At 33.8% G+C, this 16,080-nt stretch overlaps 1 protein-coding gene and 1 pseudogene across 3 annotated transcripts; both read left to right on the top strand.

Annotated features, from left to right (window-relative positions):
• The first annotated feature begins 9,839 nt into the window (after positions 1-9,839).
• Positions 9,840-13,359, top strand: LOC120155358. Of its 3 annotated transcripts, none has more exons than XM_039166932.1 (11): positions 9,840-10,069; positions 10,151-10,235; positions 10,409-10,485; positions 10,589-10,613; positions 10,698-10,788; positions 10,918-10,984; positions 11,762-11,858; positions 12,129-12,307; positions 12,521-12,748; positions 12,823-12,936; positions 13,021-13,359. In XM_039166932.1, exons 1-11 carry the CDS (start codon positions 9,992-9,994, stop codon positions 13,084-13,086), a joined length of 1,107 nt encoding a protein of 368 aa, XP_039022863.1. In that variant the 5' UTR covers positions 9,840-9,991; the 3' UTR covers positions 13,087-13,359. The 3 variants fall into 3 exon arrangements, with proteins under 3 accessions (XP_039022863.1, XP_039022862.1, XP_039022864.1); XM_039166931.1 differs by having other exon boundaries at positions 12,126-12,307; XM_039166933.1 differs by lacking the exon at positions 12,823-12,936 and having other exon boundaries at positions 12,126-12,307.
• A 1,181-nt stretch (positions 13,360-14,540) lies between these two features.
• On the top strand, positions 14,541-15,935 carry LOC120155301 (annotated as a pseudogene).
• Positions 15,936-16,080: the final 145 nt, after the last annotated feature.

Raw genomic sequence — 16,080 nt, 5'->3', positions numbered from 1 at the left:
TGAGTATAAATGATGATACCAAACCATAAGATAAGTATTTACTTATAGGATAATATGATATTATATGAATATATATAACTTTATGAGGAAGAATTGGTGTTATATGATATAGGTATGAAATGATCTATGCGTAAGTATATTACGTGATTATGTGACTATGTGTGAAATAGAGTAAACTAGGTAAGTATAGATATGTAAATATATGGCTATGGAACAAAGTATGTAATAATACAATGTCATTTGATTTATGATTTTGGTATGTGCATGGAGACATGAAATGGATATAGGTTATTATATATGTTACATGATTATATGCATGTGTGATATATGCTATGAGACATGCCCAATGTGAAATGAAATAAGCCAAGTGACTATATGAAATATGTGAGATATGAATATAAAATCATATGAAAAGTGAAAAGAATTACATGAAAATAGACTAAGTGATTACATGTATATGTGAAAGAAGCTATGAGCTTATATGAACATGTGATATGATATGAAATACATGATTACACATACATATGGTATGTGACAGAAGAGAAATGACAAGTAATGTGAACTGTTAAATGACAATGCCCATGTTATGTGTCATGAGAGCTAGGGGTATAGTTGGCATGCCAGAGTCGAGGGTCTATGTGGTCCTTCGGGACATATATATTCTTTGGAACATGTTGAAGTCTGGTGAGACACATACTTGATCCCTAGCATATGTATATGATTCTTAAGGAATGATATGTGGTCCTTCGGACATTGTGGTCCTTCGGGACATATGTATTCTTTGGAACATGTGTGAAGTCTGGTGAGACACATACTTGATCCCTAGCATATATGATTCTTAAGGAATGATATGTGGTCCTTCGGGACATTGTGGTCCTTTGGGACATATATGTATTCTTTGGAACATGTGTGAAGTCTGGTGAGACGCATACTTGATCCCTAGCATATGTATATGATTCTTAAGGAATGATATGTGGTCCTTCGGGACATTGTTATATGGCACTACGGTGCAATTCTATACGGCACTACGGTGCAATTCTATGTGACACTTCGGTGCATTTATATGAGTTGTGGTGACAACATTAGTGCACAACCTCCATAAACTCACATATCTATAGTTCTCACATATGTACATGGGCTAATCCAGAGATATGAACAAATATATGTTAGTGGTATGATAAATGTTATAGAAATGATATGATGTTGTATGTGTATAGTGTTTGATTGAAAAGGTTAAGCATAAAAGTATGTGATTACATGATAAACTGTTAATGATGAGTTATGTGTATGTATGTATTTACTGTAATTAATCTGATATGATTTTATATGATACGAAGAAAGCATGTTATTTGGTATAACATGATAGAACAGAACATGCATGTATTGATATATGTTATAAAGTGCATTATAAGTTTTTATGCCTCACTAAGTCTTCGACTTAGCGTGTGATTGTTTCACACGTAGGTTTCGAGAAGAGTAAAGAGTAATGCGGAGCAAGACAGGTCAGTTCTCCTTACCAAATGTCAGATCAAAATATATGTACTGGTTATAGAGTGTAGTTGGCATGTAGTCTAAAGATATAAATTGTATGAACTCTGATATTTTGTAAACGTTTTGAATGAGTTAACTGTTATTAAAGTTTTTAAATTACTCACTATTTTATACGAATAAATGTTTGAAAAGTCAATGTGACACTTCGGACTCGTATCCGGGTCAGATACGGGTTGGGGGTGTTATATTTAATGGTATCAGAGCTAAGGTTTAGCCGATTCTCGGCATAAACCGAAGTCCAAAGTGTCATAAAAGGTGTACATGCCAACATAGATTGAAAAATTTCTGATCTGATAGTGTAAGGAATATGTTGTCTTGCTAATAGAATAAGAATAGTTTAATACAGTAGAAATCCGATCGTGATAATTTTGAAGTAAGTGAAAGGTGATATTCCTGATTGTGATAGCTATTCACCTGCCCTGGCCAGGCAGGATGAAGAGCGGACACCTCAGGAAATACCTAGTAAGATCAAAAGTTGATTTCAGAAAGCTGAAATCATATCTGAATAATGATAGAAAGTTTTCATTGTTTTGAATCAGAAACACGATATAGAGTAGTTTTGTTATTATGTGGATAAGATAGAATATGGTGAACAGGTGTCACCATAAGAATGTTAAAAAGATTTAATGACGTGGTGAGTACGTATAGAAGAACTCAAGGATAAGTGCATCAGTGACAAGTGTATAAGATGTATAAAGTCAAAGCTTATGAGTTTGAAACGAAGTGATAGTATTACGTATAAACAAGAGTATGTTTATGATAAGGGTTTGCAGTTAAGATGGAAAGAGTTAGCATTGGCTAACTAGAGTATGTGATAAAAATGTACTGGAATTATAAGATTATAAGATATTGTCAGGATATGATAACCAAATCTGCAATGGATCTGGATACAGTTGTATATTTGGATAATAGTAATATGGTATAGTAAAGGAAAATGAAGTAAGAATTTGTATATATAAGTAAAGCTGAGGATTGATAAGAAGAGTTTGAGAATGTGTATATCGATGATCAGATTATAGGACACAGGAAGTCAGAATGTTGAGTTTGAGCAAAAGAAATTTCAGGATGTATGAGAATAGAAGTGAAATTGATAAGTTGAGTAAGCGAATTTTGAGATAATTTAGATTGGAAAGGATGTATATGATTGGTATAATAGGGCTTGTGCCCTAGATTGAACAAAAGTTATTATCTAGCTGTCAGAGTAAAGGTGCTAGAGTTATAAGATTGGAGGAAAGATAAAGTGGAGTTAATCAAATATGATATGAAGCTGGATGTGGTTATGTATCTTGATCATACCGATATGATGTAGGCAAAGAGATAAGCATTGGTATGTTTTAAAAGTGGCTTTAAAGAAGAAAATACAAATACAAGAGATGATAAGAATAAGATCGGTAGAAGAAATAGGGATATCAAGTTATGAGGATGCAATGAAGATGGTTACACAGAGATAAAATAAGTGATAAGACAAGAGTATGTGAACATGGAAGGAAAGATATGATTTGTATATAAAAGATTTTGATAAAAAAGATAAATGGATAAAGAAATGAAAAGATGGTGTTTAAATGAGTAATATGATAAAGGGTTTAAGGAAGTGCAAATTATAAGTTTGATTAGAAGTAAGAAACAGTATGTAATTAGAAGATTATGTGTATCGTAATACCGACAAGGATGAAAAAATGAGTAAAGTTTGGATTGTGATTAATTAGAAAATGAGGAAAGAAATGAATTGATTGATTTTTTTTTATTTTTAGTGATAAGAATTGATGTTACTGTCTACAGGATAGTAACATTATATGAATGGAATCAAGTTATGAATTTGAAACAAAGGGATAGTATTGTGTATAAGAAAGAGTGTGGAGATGATAAGGATTTATACTTTAGAATGAAAGAGTTAGCGTTGACTAACAAGATTTTGTGATGAAATTGTATTAGATATAGTTGTATATTTTGATTACAAACGTGATATAGTGAATGAAGTGAGGATTTGTATGGAAGTGTAATGATAAGTGCGATATAGAAACACGAAAAGTGTGCAAGGTGATGTGAAAATATTGTTTGACTCCTTAAAGTATATGTTTAATCACAATTGAAGAATATTTAAAGTTGTGTTTTGGTCAAATGATGACGAAATACAAGTTGGTATGGTTATAAGGTAATTAGAGAGTTATGAAGAAATAGATGGATTTATGATATAGAGTGATGAGATGGATGTTACTGTCAACGTGATGAGTGACATTATATGGAATTTTAGAAAGGTCAAAGGAAAAATGCATAATCGAATGAGAGAAAAGACAACAATATATTGGTATTACTGGTTATTGTTTATATGATAAGCAACAAAAGATGAATGTATAAACGAAAAAGATAGTTGGAAAACTAAAGGATTGAAAAGTAAGTTTTTGATGATGACAAGAAAGAATAAGTCAGGGAAGCAACATAAGAACATTAGAAGATATGTTCTTATTAAGATGTGCAGTGAAAATTCGAGGACGAATTTTCTTAAGAGGGGAGATTTGTAACATCCCTCATACGGGTTAGTGATCAAATTGTGAGATTTTAATTTCAGTGACCAAATTAGATAAATTGAAAATTCATGAACTGGATTAAAATATTTGGAGAAGGATAATTTAGCATATAAGGAAAAGTTAAGAGGGCAAAATAGTCTTTTATCAAGTAAATGAATTTAATATTATTTGGGGTTATCTTATAACCCACGTGGATGGCATTTGGGAGAAAAATGAGAGTTCTAGACATTTCTCTCATCTTCTTCTTCTTCTCCCGTGAAGCCAAGCTAAATGTGAGTTTTCTTGTGAATCAATTCTTGATGAATTTAAGGTTGCTTATTGATCCTTAGATAATAACTAAGCTTAAGGAAAGCTTATATTATCTTAAAACCATAAGATGAGGAGTATAGGAAGAATTAAAGAAAGGAAGTAGAAAAGTGAAATCTTGAAGTAGAGTTCATAATAAGAATTGAAAGTGGGATTTGACTTGTCATAAAGCTAACTAAGAAGTATGAGGTGTTAGAATTCAAATTAGAACATGTTGGAATTTGGGTTAGATTCTTAAATTCTACATGGAGAATTAGATTTCTAAGTTTAGAAGTATTAATGGATAATAATTAGTTTAAGTAAGAGTATGTAAGTTAGGGATATTAAAAGAGGGGAAATAAAGTGTCAAGTAGAGTAATAGATTTTCGTGCTTAAATGACATTTCTGGGCAATGTGCATCGATGCACATTCATTATGCACCGATTCATCAATGATAAATCCCAGAAATTTGTTGAAGGTGCATCGATGAATATGAAGTGCATCGATGTATTAATTTAAATACAAACATCGAATGTCGTCAGTGCATCGATGCATAAGGAGTGCATCGATGCATTTCTAATAAAATGAACATCGAATGCCCTCAGTGCATCGATGCATCAGGAGTGCATCGATGCATGCCTCCATTAAAAGATGAAAATGGCTTTTCTTTTAGCCTAAGAAATGATAGTTTAGAATATACTAATTAGTATACTGATAAGTATCAATGAATTATTATGTAGATTCAGAGCCTAAACGAGTTCCGGAATCATTGACAAGTAAGATCGATAAAAAGGGAAGATAAGAGATTGGAATGGACTAGTGAGGCCAGGTGAGTGCATACAAGTTAGTTTATGATGTTTAATGGAAATAAGACTTGCGACGAGTCTATTTCCTATATTTATGCATTAATTTATGATCATAGGCATATGTTTGATTTGGGTATATGTGATATATATTACAATATGTGTTAAATGATTGTGTGAATACATGTATTGTGATAAGTATAGGATTAATATGAATGGTCTATATGATTGCATGGGAATATGAAATAGGTTATATGATAAGTGGCCATACATGTTAATAGTATAAGTGATCAATTATAAGAATTTATAATAGATTTATATGACTACATGAGAAAGGTGATGAGTTAAATAAGATTAGACTAGAGAGTAATATGAGAATAATATTAGTGAAGGGAATTGAGTATAAATGATGATACCAAACCATAAGATAAGTATTTACTTATAGGATAATATGATATTATATGAATATAAAATAACTTTATGAGGAAGAATTGGTGTTATATGATATAGGTATGAAAATGATCTATGCGTAAGTATATTACGTGATTATTCGACTATGTGTGAATAGAGTAAACTAGGTAAGTATAAGATATGTAAATATATGGCTATGGAACAAAGTATGTAATAATACAATGTCATTTGATTTATGATTTTGGTATGTGCATGGAGACATGAAATGGATATAGGTTATTATATATGTTACATGATATGCATGTGTGATATATGCTATGAGACATGCCCAATGTGAAATGAAATAAGCCAAGTGACTATATGAAATATGTGAGATATGAATATAAATCATATGAGAAGTGAAAAGAATTACATGAAAATAGACTAAGTGATTACATGTATATGTGAAGAAGCTATGAGCTTATATGAACATGTGATATGATATGGAATACATGATTACCATACATATGGTATGTGACAGAAGAGAAATGACAAGTAATGTGAACTGTTAAATGACAATGCCCATGTTATGTGTCATGAGAGCTAGGGGTATAGTTGGCATGCCAAGAGTCGAGGGTCTATGTGATCCTTCGGGACATATATGTATTCTTTGGAACATGTGTGAAGTCTGGTGAGACACATACTTGATCCCTAGCATATGTATATGATTCTTAAGGAATGATGTGGTCCTTCGGGATATTGTGGTCCTTCGGGACATATATGTATTCTTTGGAACATGTGTGAGTCTGGTGAGACACATACTTGATCCTAGCATATGTATATGATTCTTAAGGAATGATATGTGGTCCTTCGGGACATTGTGGTCCTTTGGGACATATATGTATTCTTTGGAACATGTGTGAAGTCTGGTGAGACGCATACTGATCCCTAGCATATGTATATGATTCTTAAGCAATGATATGTGGTCCTTCGGGACATTGTTATATGGCACTACGGTGCAATTCTACGTGGCACTACGGTGCAATTCTATGTGGCACTTCGGTGCATTTATATGAGCTGTGGTGACAACATTAGTGCACAACCTCCATAAACTCACATATCTATAGTTCTCACATATGTACATGGGCTAATCTAGAGATATGAACAAATATATGTTAGTGATATGATAATTGTTATAGAAATGATATGATGTTGTGTGTGTATAGTGTTTGATTGAAAAGGTGAAGCATAAAAGTATGTGATTACATGATAAACTGTTAATGATGATTTATGTATGTATTTACTGTAATTAATCTGATATGATTTTATATGATACGAAGAAAGCATGTAATTTGGTATAACATGATAGAACAGAACATGCATGTATTGATATATGTTATAAAGTGCATTATAAGTTTTTATGCCTCACTAAGTCTTCGACTTAGCGTGTGATTGTTTCACACGTAGGTTTCGAGAAGAGTAAAGAGTAATACGAAGCAAGACAGGTCAGTTCTCCTTACCAAAATGTCAGATCAGAAAATATATGTACTGGTTATAGAGTGTAGTTGGCATGTAGTCTAAAGATATAAATTGTATGAACTCTGATATATTTTGTAAACGTTTTGAATGAGTTAACTGTTATCAAAGTTTTTAAATTACTCACTATTTTATACGAATAAATGTTTGAAAAGTCAATGTGACACTTCGGACTCGTATCCGGGTCGGATACGGGTTGGGGGTGTTACAGTGACTTTGTACGATCTCCTATATGCACATAATGTTACCCAATCCGATACGTCGAAGGGGGTCACCACCCTCATCAACACCCTAGCCACCGACAAATCCCTCATGTTCAACATGCAATCCTGAATACACTTCACTTTCCCCCATCGTCCAACTAACTTCTCCATAAAGGAAACATTCCAACATAACAATAGAATGCCATATAGTTCCACTGAACAAAAAAGCCATTGGAATACCTCCTTCATCCACCAAGGGTTCTATCCAGTCAAACCAAAACATTAATTCCTCCTCCTTCTTCGACCAGATCTCTTCAAGTTCTTTTGTTGAACCAAAGGTGACAATGCAGGTTTTCCATGCATAACCCCATATGGCTATCTTCACCTTAATCCTATCACTTTCCAGACCCTTTTATACCAGACCAACTCAAATAATTGTTTAACGATACATGTTAAAGAACATTTTACCCAATTTGATTCCCCTGAGGGGATATGCATCTCCCACATATTTCTCACCTCTAAACCCTTCTCGAACACCCTTCTCTTTTATCATTTGGACTCTTTTCATCGCGCCTCATTTAATTTGAAACCAATACTTCTTTATAAGATCTTCCATCCCTCAATCTGTTCAAAGAGACTATTTCTTCTATATTTCTATCAACTTTACCCCTCTTCGACTTCTCATTATCCATCTGGGTTTTAATACCATCTGCTAACACATCATTCTTACTCTTGTATTTTGCAGCTCCAACATAGACTCTCTTCCCATCAATCAATATACCATTTACATTCTCAATCGCTTTCTTTAACTCCTCATCATTCTCGAACTAAACAAAGGCAAACATATGGTTCTTATACCTAGGTTTATTGGTTTCAAACGAAATGTAAACCCTTAATACATGACCATGGTGTTGGAAAAGTTCCTTCACTACTCTCTTAGACACCCTCTTACTCAGATAATTCACAAAAAATTGTCCATTCCTCACCATAGGACAAATGAACATTCAAATTTTCTCTCTCTCTCTCTCTTCTATTCTCTCTCATGTTTTTTTAGAGTTTAAATTATTTTAATTTATGATAAATAATATAAAAAATATAATAAATGAACTGATATTGATTTTATCGTTAAATTAATTTTAATATTAAATTTTAATTTAGTCTTTAATTATAATATTAAATTGTTAATTTGTAAACGACACATGAATACTAATTTTTGTCATAGTAACGATATATATTATTGTATTATTATTTAAATCACTCAAGATCTATTTAATCAAATTTATTATTTTTTATATAACATTAAAAAAAATAATCTTCTTCGATAACAAAATTATCATGAACTATTACCACCTAAATTCTATCGTTCCACCTATTACTCATCATGTTCTCTAGACAGGGGCGTGGTTGAGCATGCGCTAAGTGCGAGACGACGCAGGGCCTTAAAAAACAGGGGCCCCGAAATAGAGTATATCTATCAGTTGTTGTCATTAAGAAGAAAAAAATAGGTATAAAGCAGTGGTTAGATCATTGGGCCCATGACTTTGTTGATCCTAAGTTCGAATCTCGTTAACAAGCAAAATTATTTTTGAGAAAAACAAATTCAAATTTACACAGGGGCCAGAATAGAGTATATCTATCAGTTTTTTAAGTTAATGAAATTAGTCATTTATTATTTCAGAAAAATAAGTTCGAGATCTAAAGGTCCCTTTACAAGAATTTGCACAGGACCTCTAACAACCTAACCACGACCCTGCTCTAGACAGTTTAAAAATCCTAGTAATCCTGAATTACATCCATACACTTTTCATTACCGTCACTCACCACCTTGACGACACTTATTTCATCATCAGGCCATCAATCCTCTCAATATACATATCATTATCAAACTCCACATAAACACTACACTACCAAATAAATTTTGAAGGGTAAAAAATAGAAAGATTTAATCCAATAAGAGAATCATTTTGGGATTGTCGTCGGCAATCAAAACACGGAGGAAATGACAACAATATTAATATAAATTGTTTTTCGCATTATAATCAATATTATAATGTAACTTAAACTATTTGGTGACCACTAATCAATGAGATATTTACTTTAACCATAGTTTTGCCTGCAATTTTGATGAAGATAAAATATACTCAAAAGATAAATAAATACAGAGGTTTATTGGATAAATTAGTTCAGATAAATAAAATTATTAAGCGGAATAATTATTACACTAATGATAAAAAAACCTAACACGTTTAGTTGGGCCCCACAAATTACTTATTTTGGGCCCTCTATACTAAGCTCATTTGTGAGACCACACAGCAGCGAATGCTGAAACGACACCGTCTCCCTGAATCCTACGCATGGGTAGGTAAACCGTTAGGAAAGCGGATGCCAAACTGCGGCTTCCAACCCTTTTTATTTTTTATTTTTTTAAGTTACTATCACGAAACCACCACGCGTCAAACACATGATCAGAAGGGACCCACACTCCAAACCCCTACACCTCATTTATATCTACCGTTAGATCACCCGCGTCTCCACCGAACCCCACAAAGCCTATCTGCACCGCATATCACCTCAGTGCCGCCTAGGTTTTCTCTCTTCGAGCTCCCTCTCAAACTTTCTTCATCGCTTCTGGACCTGCCAAGACACGGCGCCACATCGTCGGCGGCGTAGCAGAGAGGAAGAAAAAGAAGAAGCCATCATGATCGCACCCGAAGCTCCTCTCCGCTACTCCGGAGTCGCTCGCCAATCTTCTGCTTTTCGCCTCATGAAGCAAATGGTACGTATGCTTTTGAGTTATTAACGTTTTTTTCTTTCTAAATTGTAAATATTTATTCGTTGTTTTGGATTGCCCGTTTAGGGATGGGAAGAAGGAGAAGGGCTTGGGAAAGATAAACAAGGAATCAAAAGTTACGTTAGAGTTAAGAACAAACAGGACACGGATGGTTCGTTTCTGTTTGCCTTATTTTGTTAAAAAAACTTTTTGCTTTTTTTTTTTAAGGTTTGTTAACTTTCTTTACGTAGAATGTAGATATTCAATGACTCGTTGGAGAACTAGAATAGAAGGATGAAAAATCATATAATAAATAGAATTTACTTGTCGAAATATATGGAGCAGGAGTTGGATTGGAAAAGCCGAATCCGTGGGCTTTCAGTACAGCTCAGTTTGATAGTATTCTCAAAAGATTGAAAGTGGTGAGTATTTTGTACTTAATTTTTCTGTCTTTAATTTGGCTAGTACATTGTTCAACTTGATGCGAAGCTCATTTATTTATTCTGTTATTTGGTTTTTATACAGCAAGCAGCACAAAACAATGATGAAGGTATGATTGATGCCAAAAAAACCTATATCACACTTTGAACCTGGTAGATTATTGATTCTGAAGTACTCTAATTTAACTGAACAGCTGAAAAGAACGAAAATCAAGTAGATTCCAAGACCAATATGTCCAAGGACACTGCAGAGCAAGTTGTCAAAGCGATCCGGCCACGGGGAAGGTTGGTGCACTTTTTTTGTGCGTGTTGGTTTGTTAGTTGTTACTGTTTTTTTTCTTTTTGGTAGGAATTATTTCCAATTATTTACTATGCTTGAATTTTCTTCTTGTTTTTACTTTGTTATGTTCTTAGATATAATAAAAGAGAGAGGGGGAAGCTTGTGCAGGTATGTTCTTCAAAGGATATTGAAGGAATTCTTGTAAGTTCTAAACTTCCATCATGACTTATAACCTTTGCTTTCTTGTAAGTTGTAACTTATCTAGACTGTTGGAAATGTCTTGTTTGAGGCTTTGGTAATATGCATGTTTCAGCATGTGATATTTTGTTGTCCTCTTCCTTGTGTTCTTTTAAATACACGGAATAATTCTATTACATCAGAACAAACTGTAAGATTTCCCGTGTTTGTTTTGAACTGTTTCCCTTGGCACAGAGTATTCAGATTTTATGTGTCAATAATGTGCTATTTACTTTCAACATTTTTTCCTGGTATAGAAATACACGAGAGCTCAAGGAAAAAAAGTAAATATTGGGTTCATGTTTTATTGATTGAAATTGCAAGTGGAATTGCCAACTTAACTGTTTATACAGGATTGGTTTGTTCAGTGTTTCATATTAGCGTGAGAAACACAAGCCATGTTTCCTGCCTGCATTATTGAGTCGCTCAATTTTTTGAACAGATTTTTGATGTCTGTACTTCAGTTAGAGAGGCAGAAAAATAAGCACTTACAAGACTTTTTGTTTCACTAATAAATAGTTCTTCTCTGCTTGGTTAAATGCTAAATGATCATACAACTTCATATGTAAATTGAAGTAAGCATTATGATGTAGTTTTTATGTTTATTATTATAGATATTTATTTATAAAATTGTCAATTTTTTCCCAACAGATATTTCACCCCTGTATTTAGTAAAACATTTATTATTATTTTGGTTTGAAAAGAACCACTGCAAATTTACTCGTGCCTATTTTGCAATAGGTCAAAAAGGTTAAGGAGTCATCACCGTCAAATCCGGATGTGGACGATGAAATGGAGTTGATGGAGAAAATTGAAAGTCAGGATTTTCCTACAGGAGGTAATTAACTACTAGTAGCTTGATGAAACACTGGTAGTAATTTTAATTCATACCGAATGCTTGGGGTGTATTCCTGTAGTAAGGTGCCTGTTCAGTAATGTTGAAGATGGAAAGCCAGACTGGACTTTTTCTTTCCCTCAGAATGTATTATCATGCACCTGAAGACCTGTTATAGTGTTATGCTGGCAAATGATATTCTTGTCCTCATTCTGTTATGTGCTTTTTGATGTCTGATCATTTCTGAGATGGCTTGATTCCTTGTGACAGGAGGAGTAATAGGTGAAAGCATTCCTCCAGAATGGTGGGGCCATAAATATGGGTTTGTTTCGGGGGGGTTTCTTGGAGAATCAACCAGAAAGAAATCAATCAGAACTGGGAAGTCTAAAAGTTTAACTGAGAGAACTGTTTTTTTCGAAGATGACCAAGAGAATCTGTACAAACTTGTACAAGTATGTCTCTTTACCATTCATTTTTTTACATGGAAACTATGCTAAATTTATTTGTTAGATGAAGAGAATAATTATTGTTTTCCTTTTATTTTAACCTATTTTTTATTGATTGTTCTGCATGCTTTTGATGTTTACATAAGCATGTTTGGGATGGGGAGATTAAAAGAGCTTTAACAGTATGTTAGACAAGTAATATATGCCTTCTATTTTCAGGATAAAGCGACATCCGGAAAGCAAGGTCTAGGCATTAAAGACCGACCAAAGAAAATAGCTGGAGTTCGCTTTCACGGGAAAAAGACGTCATTTAGTGACAGTGATGATGAGAATTCTGATGGTTTTGATCCCCCAGCACAACGAATGCATGACAATGCCTTTGAAACCAAGAAAGCTGATGAACCAAAATTGAGGTTGAAAAAGTTATGTAAACAGCTTCTTCGTCAGGTACTTGATCGAAATACAGAAACTGTTTGAAGTCGCAAATGCAATCTCTAATTATTAGTTATCTGCCTACTCAGGAACCTGGAGAGACATTAAAACTAAAACAGCTAAAAGTCCTTATAGATGAACACTCATCCTCCTTTTTTTGCAACTTTTCTTCAAAAGATGCTCTTGCCTACTTGAAACGAAAGGTCTGTTCACTTGTTAGTTGCTATCTTTTTCGTCATTGTTTTCTGGTGCTGAATTTAAAGATTTTTCTTTGCTTTGGAACACAGCTTGAAAACAGTAGCACATTTTCCGTAGAGGGAAAGCTAGTGAGTCTTGCATCAAGAAGCAACTAGGAAAATTTTGCTACAATTCTGATATTCTTTTAGCGGCCCGTATATATGCTGAGACTGACTACATATTATACGCGACTTCCATTTGTTTTTTAGGTACGTCCATTCATATTGTTGTTATAGTAATTTTTGTATACTTTTGGTATTTATCCTTCGTTTGTATTCACCTTAAAATTGGTTAGCATTTAGAGATACATATGAGAGTTGTCCGGGTGACAACTCTTTGATATTGAATGTTCATATTTCTAATATTCACCTGCAATAGCTAATGCATAAGAGTAGGAGCTTAAAGAAGATAAAAACGAAAAAGAGAAAATATGTACAAAATGTTATATTTATTCAAATCATTTGACATTGAATGTTCATATTTTTAATATTCATGGTGCTCGAACCTGGGACCTTAAGGAATAACGATCATTCATTTATCATTGAAGTTGTTTGGTTCGTACTTTCGTTTTAAATATGATATTTAAAGTATTAGTATTAAATAGAATAGAATATGAAATTATTAAATTCAGTTATTATTGTCATCGTAAGTCCTAACATGTGAGAGAGGCAGCAGCAAATGTTGAACGAAATTGGAGAATAATACGATATTGTTTGGCCAAAGATTCGAGTCTTCCGTGTGATTGCAAGAAACCTCCTCTTTTACGCGTGGTACATTACATAATAGTTCCCAAAGACCATAACAACACCAACCTATAATGTTGGGACATCCAAAAATAATTTAATCCAAAAACTTGTAAAATCAAATGTTGGGGGCATGGCATAAGCTTATGTGCATAGATTTTTTTGCAGGCAGCAATTGCCGTATTAAGACTGAACAAATGTTTAGCACATGGCAAGTTGCACAACATAGACTGCTTGTGATCATATATTCAGCCGAAAAAAGAAGCGACTCATCATATAATAATCCACAGTTTCTTTTCTAGTCTTCGCCAACGTTAGCAGTAGTTTCAAGTCTAGCCTATGGTTTCATTGGCAAATGAGACGAGACAGAAGATATTCTAGTTTAATTTAATTAAAGTTCGGTTAATACTAGAATTAAAAAGATTTGATTTGAATTTTTTTACATTAAATTATTAATAATATTAACATTGAAATGTTGTTTTTCTTTAAAAAAATACAATATAAGGTTTTCATATTCTTAAGGTTCATGTTTGAACTCAATTTTGAACTTGAATCTAGCTTGAGTTTGAGCTTCAATTGAACTAAGTTTGAAAATATTTTGAGTTTAAATTTTTTCGAGCTCGAATCGAACTTCAATTTTTTTTATTTCTGCCTAAAATTATCTTATTAGAAAAGTCTTTAAGTTCTAGTTGGTCCTGAAGAAAGTGAGTGCTTTGTCCCAAACCATGCTAAATTATAAGATGCATGCACACTCTCCAAATGATTATTTATCCCAAATGATTTCTTAGAAAACAGCTTTGGCTGTTAGCAAATCAGATAAAACGAAGGCCAGGAGTGAAAGCCGTTTAAAATGCAGAATATAGAAGCACCTCTATCCTTTGACTTTTCAATATGTCAGCTTGCCAGAAATACAAACCAGACTTACAGAACCGCGGCTGAAAAAAAAAACAATCTTTTCTCTTTCTTTCAGTATATAAACGAAGGCATTTGATCTAGATTTTCTCTCAATTTCATCACAATTCTCCGACAGATCACAATTATTGATGAGTAACTTGTACATGGAGAACTGGGGTTTGCAAGAAGTAGTTGGAGAAACCAGCAACGATGCCTGTATCTCTTGTATGGAAAACCCAACATTCACCTTTGATTCTTGGAGTTTTCAACAGGAAGAAGATCTCATGAGTTTCCCAGAAACTTTTGATCTAGATGAGCTGGAGGAACTTTACAAGCCCTTCCTTCTTGAGTTGAATCCATATTCCATACCAGTCATTGAAGATCATGTGGAGGGAAAACAACAACTATCTGTTTCTCGGCCTGCTACCTCTGGTGCAAATAAGGATTCAGCAAAACTTAAAAGAACCAGGTTTGCAAATTAATCACGGTTGCGATGAAAAAAGAATTTGGTTATTTATGAATCATAATTGGTGTAGACATGTTTCAGCCGGAAGAATCCGAAGAATAGAGTGGTGCAACACGTAACAGCTGATGGTCTTCAATCGGATGTGTGGGCATGGCGAAAATATGGGAAGAAACCCATCAAGGGCTCACCATATCCAAGGTAATTAAACGTCTTTGTTCTCTCTTCTGCATGTTGTCGTCTTTGTTTTGGTGTATAAAGCTTATATTTTGGAATGAAAAAAAAACACAGGAGCTATTACAGGTGCAGTAGCTCAAAAGGCTGTTTAGCAAGAAAGCAAGTAGAGCGTAGCTGCACGGAGGCCGGAGTCTTTATCATAACATACACCGCCGAGCACAGCCATGGCCACCCGACTCGGGGAAATTCGCTGGCCGGAAGAACTCGCAACAAATCATCGACGGTGACTAAAAGTCTTGCCGATAAAAATGAACTCCACGAGGAAGAGAAACCGTACTTGTTTCTCCGACTAATATTAGAAACGAGTCTGAGAAACAAGAGATGGCAATGAAAATGGAGGAGCTGCGAATGGTTGAAGAGGATGATCAGAGGGACAAAAGTCTCCAATGAGGGATTAGTACAAAGCTTTGAGTTTGAGGGTTTCTTCCTCGACCAGTTTCCAGATTTGTCTCAAGCAGTACGGCGCATGAATGAATCTGCACCCTTAAGCTATAATAGGCAGAAGCCAGCCATGCAACAACCAAACTGCACTCTTGTAACAGCTGAAGCATTGTCTCTCTCTTTTGTATCTGTAACTTACTTTTTAACACTTTCAGTTTCTGTAATACATTTCGTACAAGAAAGTTGAATGTACAATAGTTATTACATATTAATTTAAATTAGAAAACTATTTGTTGTAATGATTTTCGATTGTAATGAGAATAATTCTGAATCCATCTAACTATGTTTCAATAAATATATAATAAAAATTGTAATATTCTAATATTCTGTGT

This window comes from Hibiscus syriacus, unplaced genomic scaffold (genome assembly GCF_006381635.1).
Source record: "Hibiscus syriacus cultivar Baekdansim isolate YM2019G1 unplaced genomic scaffold, ASM638163v2 tig00111166_pilon, whole genome shotgun sequence".
NCBI lineage: Eukaryota > Viridiplantae > Streptophyta > Magnoliopsida > Malvales > Malvaceae > Hibiscus > Hibiscus syriacus.
Note: the sequence above shows the minus strand (reverse complement) of the source record. Positions and strands in the feature narration are given on the sequence as shown.

What these genes read in the sequence shown, in the direction of transcription:
- LOC120155358 (XM_039166931.1), top strand. Translation starts at nt 9,992, where the DNA reads ATGATCGCACCCGAAGCTCCTCTCCGCTACTCCGGAGTCGCTCGCCAA. An exon ending in GCGATCCGGCCACGGGGAAG is followed by an intron (nt 10,789 to 10,917) that starts GTTGGTGCACTT and finishes TTATGTTCTTAG; the next exon opens with ATATAATAAAAGAGAGAGGG. An exon ending in GTAAACAGCTTCTTCGTCAG is followed by an intron (nt 12,749 to 12,822) that starts GTACTTGATCGA and finishes CTGCCTACTCAG; the next exon opens with GAACCTGGAGAGACATTAAA.